The following is an 8,665-nucleotide window of genomic DNA, read 5'->3' on the forward strand; positions in this document are numbered from 1 at the left end:
GTTGGACAATATAAATTTCAAACAGTTTTCCCATTTAATTGACACTTGATAACAATGTAAGTGTCAAACAACGTGTTAATGATCAGTTTACAAATAGTAAAGTTCAATCGATAAGGATATTGTTATATGTACACTACGGTGTACACTTTAGTTTATACCTTGCCACGTGATGTTACCCTTTTGGACAGTTTAAATTTCAAACAGTTTTCTCATTCAATTGACACTTGACAACTATGCAAGTGTCAAACAACATGTCAAGAATCGGTGTACAAATAATAAAGTTCAATCGATAATAACCTTATGACATGTACACTATGGTGTACACTTTGGTTTTCAGTTTGCCATGGATCATTACCTCGTTGGATGGCTTAAATTTCAAACAGTTTTCCCAGCTAATGGATTGATGACAACAATGCAAGTGTCGAACAACATGTCAAAAATCAGTGTACAAATAGCAAAGTTCAATCGGTAAGAACTTTGCTACATTTATACTATGGTGTACACTTTAATTTACACTTTACCACGTGACATTACCCTGTTGGACAATACAAGTTTTAAATAGTTTTTCCATCCATTTGACATTTAACAACAATGCAAGTGTCAAACAACGTGTCAAAAATCTGTGTACAAATAGTAAAATTTAATCGGTAAAAACCTCCTTCATGTACACTATGGTGTACACAGTTTAGTTTACACTTTGCCACGTGACATTACCCTGATAGACAGTATAAATTTCAAATAATTTTTCCATCCAATTCACACTTGACAACAATGCAAGTGTCAAACAACGTGTAAAAAATCAATATACAAACAACAAAGTTCAATCAGTATGAACCTTGCTACATGTACACTTTAATTTGCACTTTGTCACGTGACATTACCCTGCTGGGCAGTTTAAGTTTAAAATAGTTTTTCCATCCAATTGATACTTAACAAGAATGCAAGTGTCACAAAACGTGTCAAAAATTAGTGTACAAATAGTAAAATTCAATCGGTAAGAATCTCGCTACATGTACACTATGGTGTACACTTTCCTTTACACTTTGCCACGTGATATTACCCTGTTAGATAGTATAAATTTCAAACAATTTTCCATCCAATTAAAACTTAGCAACAATGCAAGTGTCAAACAACGTGTCAAAAATCAGTGTACAAATAGCAAAGTTCAATCGATGAGAACCTCCTTCATGTACACTATGGTGTACACAGTTTAGTTTACACTTTACCACGTGACATTACCCTGTTGGACAATTTAAATTTCAAACAATTTTTCCATCCAATTAACACTTGACAACAATGCAAGTGTCAAACAACAGGTCAAAAATCAATGTACAAATAGTAAAGTTCAATCGGTAATAGCCTTGCTACATGTACACTATGGTGTACACTTTGGCTTTCAGTTTGCCACGGATCATTACCTCGTCAGGTAGTTTAAATTTCAAACAGCTTTCCCAGCCAATTGACACATGACAACAATGTAAGTGTTGAACAACGTGTCAAAAATCAGTATACAAATAGCAAAGTTCAATTGGTTAGAACCTTACTACTTTTATACTATAGTGTACACTTTAGTTTACACTTTACCACGTGACATTACCCTGCTGGACAGTATAAATTACAAATAGTTTTCCTATCAAATTGACTCTTGACAACAATGCAAGTTTCAAACAATGTGTCAAAAATCAGCGTACAAATAGTAAAGTTCAATCGGTAAGAACCTCCTTCATGTACACTATGGTGTACACGGTTTAGTTTACACTTTACCACGTGACATTACCCTGCTGGACAGTTTAAATTTCAAACAGTTTTCCCATGCAACCGACATTTGACAACAATGCAAGTGTCAAACAATGTGTCAAAAATCAGTCTACAAACAACAAAGTTCAATCAGTAAGAACCTCCTTCATGTACACTGGTGTACACAGTTTAGTTTACACTTTGCCACGTGACATTAACCTATTGGACAATATAAATTTCAAATAGTTTTCCCATCCAATTGACACTTGACAACAATGCAAGTGTCAAACATTGTGTCAAAAATCTGTATACAAATAGCAAAGTTCAATCAATATGAACCTTTCTACATGTACACTTTAGTTTTCACTTTGCCATGTAACAATACCCTGTTAGGCAGTTTAAATTTAAAATAGTTTTCCCATCCAATTGACACTTGACAACAATGCAAGTGTCACACAACGTGACAAAAATCAGTGTACAAATAGTAGAGTTCAATCGGTAAGAACCTGTCTACATGTACACTATGGTGTTCACTTTAGTTTACACTTTGACACGTGATATTACCTTGTTGGATAGTTTAAATTTCAAATAATTTTCCCATCCAATTAACACTTGACAACAGTGCTGTGACACCCAAAATTCTAGCAACCCGAAACGTTACGAAACGTGAATTTTATTAAAGTGCTTGGATCAAATAAATTTTAATATAACAAGAAATTCAGTAAAATTGAAACAACATTTAATAAAGTTATCAAATTTAATAAAAATATGCGGAACGTTTTGGAATCATATCAATAAAAATAGTTCTAACAAATAATAAGGTTAGGACTAATTAAAAATTATGACGTTACTCACCATTGAGTCTAAATTTAAAAACAAAATAATCAAGTGTTATTAAATATTCTAGTGCTCCTAAAAATTAAAGTACTTCATGATGAAGATCCATTGGTCCAATTGCATATCCATCCACCGCCGTCTAGCATACTAATTTTTACCTGAAAATTGTAAATAAAGAGAGATGAGTATAACGAATTATACTCAATGAGATGCTTGCTACTGCACATTCAAATCAAACGTGAAATTTTATATAAATTCTCTTACCAACATAACATGAGAATTATCACACCATGACAAATGATAATTCAAGCAAGCGCTGCAAAATAACATGAAGGCTAAATTGTGCCTTGAAAATAACGTGAAGGCTAAATTGTGCCTTAAACTGTATCATGATTTCTCCCGAAGGAGCCCTGAACTGAAGTAATCAAATTCATATATAATAACGTATTTGAATAGATGTGGAAAAACCACTAATAGCATTGAGCATCTCACCTTCCGTAATGAATCTCGTATTATATGCACTTGGAAAGCAAATTGTGGGAACTTGTTTGCTGAGATTTTTCTCTTGGTTGCTTGTGAAATTGAATAAAATATAGTAGACTGCTTTGGGTATAAAGCCTTAGTAATATAGAGGAAAACTTAGAGAGGAAGAGATAGAATGGATACGTTGCAAAAAGCTGAAGGTTTACTGCTATATATATAGTAAAATAAAGCATGGCGTAACGGTAGGGTAATCACGTAGGATTCATTGTCGAAGTGGAATTACATTGGGATTTGAATTCTATATTCCGTCCAGAAATTGTACTAAAATCCTATTCATTAATCTGATTGGAGATTTCTAATTAAGATTGGTAAGTTAAATAATCAACTACAATTATAAATGTACATCTTGTGCACACGTGAAAAGGTTAGATAAATTGGATCTCTTAATTGCATGTATAGACATATTTTATTCTAATAAATCAACTTAAATAGATAATTAATTACTCTCTTGTCTTCGATTAAATCAAAATGAATGGAAGAGTGTTTCAAATGAAATAACTTAACTAGTTTAATTTATTGGAGTCCTAATTATTCTAACATTAAGATTATTAGGAAACTTCATCATAATCCAAATCCTACATGATTAAGAACAATAGTTTCTATCCTAATTAAAGTAGATTAGCATTAAAAAGGAATTTAATAGTTTTCGGAAAATTAGTATGATTACGTTTTAATCAATTATCTTTAAATTTCATAATTATCAATACTTAACAGATATTATTCCTAGTGGCCAAGAATTGTAAACTGTATGCATAGTAATTAGATTAGAATTTCATTTATACCTTGATTCTTCCATTGATTCCATCTTAATTCAACTTATCCAAAATATCATTTTCTTAATCCTAATATATATAATTAATTGTTATCTATCAAAGGAGTCCAATATTGATATAGTAATTTAGTCCATATTGATAACTAATATTATTAACCAAGTAATTTTCTTAATTGGCTATAACTCGAGTTTAACTTGACCAAATTAAATTTTTCTTGAGTTCATAATTCGCCATTTATTAAGAGCTTCAAAATGAGCCCAATATTGATAGGGTAATTCTAACTCCTTCAACAGTTAACTATTTGGCCCATTTAATAAAAGTATAATTTTGATATTTATTTTCACTTCGGTCCCTCAACTATAAAGATATCCACATAGATCCAAATTAACTATAAAGGTAGCCAATTAACTTGCGTAAGGACTAAACATTGCATTCCTATTAAATGGCAAATAAGTTATATGAAAAACTAAAAATATTTCGGGATTTTACAACCTACCCTCCTTAAAATAATTTCGTCCTTGAAATTTACCTTAGGTTAGTTGAAAAGTTTTGGATACTTGATTTTCATCTCATCTTCCTTTTCCCAAGTTGCTTCTTCCACTCCATGATAACGCCATAGGACCTTGATTAAAGGAATTTTCCTGTTCCTCAGTTTATGTGTCTTTCTCTCTAATACCCTCAATGGCATTTCTTCATAGGTTAAATCATGTTGTACATCTAAATTTTGATGGTTGATCACATGACTAGGATCCTGTAAGTATTTTCGCAACATTAATACATGAAAATTATTATGTACTACTGAAAGTTCTGGTGGTAGTGCCAGTCTGTATGCAACATCTCCAATTCTCTCTGATATATCAAATGGTCCAATGAATCTGGGTCTCAATTTTCCTTTCTTTCCAAACCTAACTACTCCCTTCATTGGAGCTACTTTTAAAAATACTTTGTCACCGATTTGGAATTCGAGATCTTTTCTCCTTCTATTAGCATAGCCTTTCTGCCTATCCTGAGCAGCCTTAATTCTATCTCGAATCTTTTCCACAGCTTGTACTATTTGATCAACGATCTCGGGTCCTAAGATCCTTCTTTTTCCAACCTCATCCCAATACATAGGTGATCAGCACTTCCTACCATATAATGCCTCATAAGGTGCCATGCCTATAGTTGCTTGAAAACTATTGTTATAAGCAAACTCTACTAAAGGCAAGTGTGTTTCCCAGCTGCCACCAAGATCTAGTACACACGCTCTTAACATATCTTCAAGTGTTTGAATTGTCCTTTCAGATTGTCCATCAGTCTGTGGGTGATATGCAGTACTAAATTTCAATTTTGTTCCCATAGCGTTTTGTAGACTTTTCCAAAAATTTGATGTGAACCTCGGGTCTCTATCTGAAATAATTGAAATGGGGACTCTATGTAACCTGACTATTTCTTTTACATAAACTTGTGCATATTGTTCCATAGTGAATGTCATCTTAACTGGAAGAAAGTGGGCCAACTTTGTAAGACGATCCACTATTACCCAGATAGCACTGTTTCCTTTAGCTGATCTCAGAAATCCTACCACGAAATCCATGGTAATTTGTTCCCATTTCCACTCCGGTATATCTAGTGGTCTAAGCAACCCTGAAGGTCTTTGATGTTCTGCTTTCACTTGCTGACAAACCATACATTTACTTACAATAATTCCTATTCCTCTTTTCATATTTCTCCACCAAAATGCATTTCGAAGGTCTCGATACATTTTTGTACCGCCTGGATGTGTTGTATAAGGGGTGAAGTGTGCTTTTTCAAGAGTTTCTTTCCTTAGACCCTCGTCTTTAGGAACACATAATCTGCCTTTATACATAAGTACCTTATCCTTAGTTATTGCAAATCCCTTTTGCTTATTTGTCCCAACTTCAGCCATAATTTTACACAAAAATGGGTCATTCTTTTGGGCTTCTCTAATCCATTCTCTAAGGGTGGGTTGAACCATTAGAGCTGCAACAATTGCTTTCTGTACTGAAGGTGCAACAACATCTAGCCTCAAATTATCAAATTCTTTAATTAACTGGTCTTGAGTGGTTGGAACTGTCAACTATCAGCAACTACATTGGCTTTACTTGGGTGGTAAAGAATGGTGCAATCATAGTCTTTAACCAATTCTAGCCATCTTCTTTGTCTCATATTTAACACCTTTTGAGTAAAGAAGTATTTGAGACTCTTGTGATCCGTATATATCTCACATTTTCCACCATAGAGATAGTGACGCCATATCTTTAGAGTGTGGACTACTGTCGCAAGTTCTAAGTCATGTATTGGATAATTCTACTCATATGGTTTTAATTGTCTAGAGGCATAGGCGACGACTTTTCCATGTTGCATCAACACATATCCCAATCCTTGTTTAGAAGCATCACTGTATATAACAAAACCTTCTGAACTATCTAGTATTGTCAATACTGGTGCTGAAACCAATCTTTGCTTCAATTCTTGAAAACTACTTTCACACTTATCCGACCATTGGAACTTTACTCCCTTTCTAGTTAATTATATCAATGGACCAGCTATCTTAGAAAATCCTTCAATAAATCTTCGGTAATAGCCAGCTGGACCTAAGAAACTACAAACTTCACCTACATTTGTCGGCCTAGACCAATTTGTATGGCTTCAACTTTAGCTGGGTCTACCTCAATTCCTTAAGCAGTAACCACATGACCAAGGAAGTCAATACGATCCAGCCAGAATTCACATTTTTTGAATTTGGTGTACAACTTCTCCTTTCAAAGAGTATTCAGTACCACTCCCAACTGTTCTTCATGTTTTTGCTTATCCTTTGAGTATACCAATATATCGTCAATGAAGACTATAACGAATTGAACTAGATATGGATGAAAAACTACGTTCATCAAGTCCATAAACACAACTGGTGCATTGGTTAAACCAAATGGCATCACTGTAAACTCATAGTGCCCATAACGTGTTCTAAATGCTGTTTTAGGAATATCATAATCCTTTATCTTGAGTTGGTGATAACCTAATCTCAAATCTATTTTTGAGAACACCTTTGCATCCTTCAATTGATCAAAAAGATCCTCTATCCTTGGGAGTGGATATTTGTTCTTTATAGTCAAATGATTAATTTCTCTATAATCAATACACATCCTCATTGACCCATCTTTCTTTTTAACAAACAATACCGGCGCTCCCCATGGGGATACACTAGGCTGGATGAAACCCTTATCCAATAATTCCTGTAGTTGTATCTTCAACTCCTGTAATTCTTTTGGTGCCATCCTGTTAGGAGCTTAGATATTGGTACTGCCATAGGGGTTAAGTCAATAGTGAACTCTACTTGTCTATTTGGTGGTATACCAGGTAAATCTTCAGGAAAAAATCCACGAACTCATAAACCACTGGTACATCTTCTATTTTTCATTTAGTTTGAGGCTTACTAATAATATTTAATAAAAATCTTTGACATGTATTCTTTCTCAACATCTTTTCTGCTTTCATTCAAGACACCAATCGGGGTAGAGTCCCAATTCTTGTTCCAAAGAATCGACATTCTTCTTCTCCAGGTTTTTGAAATAAAACTTCCTTCTTATGGCATAAGATGGTTGCATAATTTCTACCCAACCAGTCCATACCCAAAATTACATCAAAGTCTTTCATTCTCAAAAGGTACAAATAAGCTTTTAATACTTTTCCTTCGATCTCTAACTTAACATCTTTAACCATTTGATTGGTATTAATCACTTCGCCTGATGGTGTACTAACTTCTAAAATGTTATTCATTTTTATGAATTCATTCCCAATCTTATCCATGAAAATTGTAGAAATAAATGAATGGGTGGATCCAAAATCCATAAGGACAATAGCAGGTACGTTAGATACTGGTAACATACCTGTTATTACGTCTGCGTTCTGATCCTCCTTTTCTCCTGTCAAAGCAAATACTCTGGCCTTTCCCTTCTTAAGCTGATCACTTTCTCTCTTCTTCTCTGGACAGTCTCTAAGGAAATGACCACTCTTACCACAACTGTAGCATGCTCCATTTCGTTGAAGACATTCACCCAAGTGGCGCTTGTTGCAATTGGAGCATTGAGGAAAAGTTTTATTTGAGTCTAACCCAATCTTTCCTTTCTTATTCTGATTCCTGCCTTTCTCCTTATCATGACCTTGCCACTTTCTCTTTATAAAAGACTCGGTGCTAGGCTGGGTTTTCTTTTCCAGTCCTAAACTATTAGAGATTGCCTGTGCTCGACGTACAACCTTTGCATAAGTAGTATACTGCTGGGCTGCCATGCTTTCCTTAATCTCTGACCTTAACCCCATTTCAAACCTCTTAGCCTTTGTCAGCTCAGTGTTTACCATATACGGTGCATACCTAGAAAGTCGTTCAAATTTTCTTTCATACTCTCCGAGTGGCAAATTTCCTTGCGTCATCTGGAGAAATTCTACCTCCTTCTAATCCTTCAGTGATTGGGGAAAATATTTACCCATCAACGACTCCTTGAACTGGTTCCAAGTGAGGTTACGTTGTTGTTTTGTAGTTCTAGTAAGTATTTCCGACTCCCACCAATGTCCAGCATCATCAATCAACATAAACTTCGCACAGGAAACCTTTTGAGCATCGTTACAATTCATAAGCTCGAAGATCCCTTCAAGTCTTCTCAGCCACTCCTCAACCGCAAAAGGGTCACCTTTACCATCAAAGGATGGGGGTTTAAAATGACGAAACTGCTCAACAATCGAGCTCATGGTAGTGGCACCTTTTGTTGCATTATGAG

At 34.6% G+C, this 8,665-nt stretch overlaps 1 protein-coding gene across 1 annotated transcript; it reads right to left on the reverse strand.

Moving 5' to 3' along the window:
* Positions 1 to 7,388: 7,388 nt before the first annotated feature.
* LOC111389709 lies at positions 7,389 to 8,321 on the reverse strand. The gene has a single exon (XM_023014655.1). It carries the CDS (start codon positions 8,319 to 8,321, stop codon positions 7,389 to 7,391), a length of 933 nt encoding a protein of 310 aa, XP_022870423.1.
* Between the last annotated feature and the right edge of the window lie 344 nt (positions 8,322 to 8,665).

This window comes from Olea europaea, unplaced genomic scaffold, assembly GCF_002742605.1.
Source record: "Olea europaea var. sylvestris unplaced genomic scaffold, O_europaea_v1 scaffold613, whole genome shotgun sequence".
Classification (NCBI taxonomy): Eukaryota; Viridiplantae; Streptophyta; class Magnoliopsida; order Lamiales; family Oleaceae; genus Olea; species Olea europaea.

Bases quoted from the DNA above. Each gene is read 5' to 3' on its own strand.
- LOC111389709 (XM_023014655.1), bottom strand. From the start codon at position 8,321: ATGACGCAAGGAAATTTGCCACTCGGAGAGTATGAAAGAAAATTTGAA.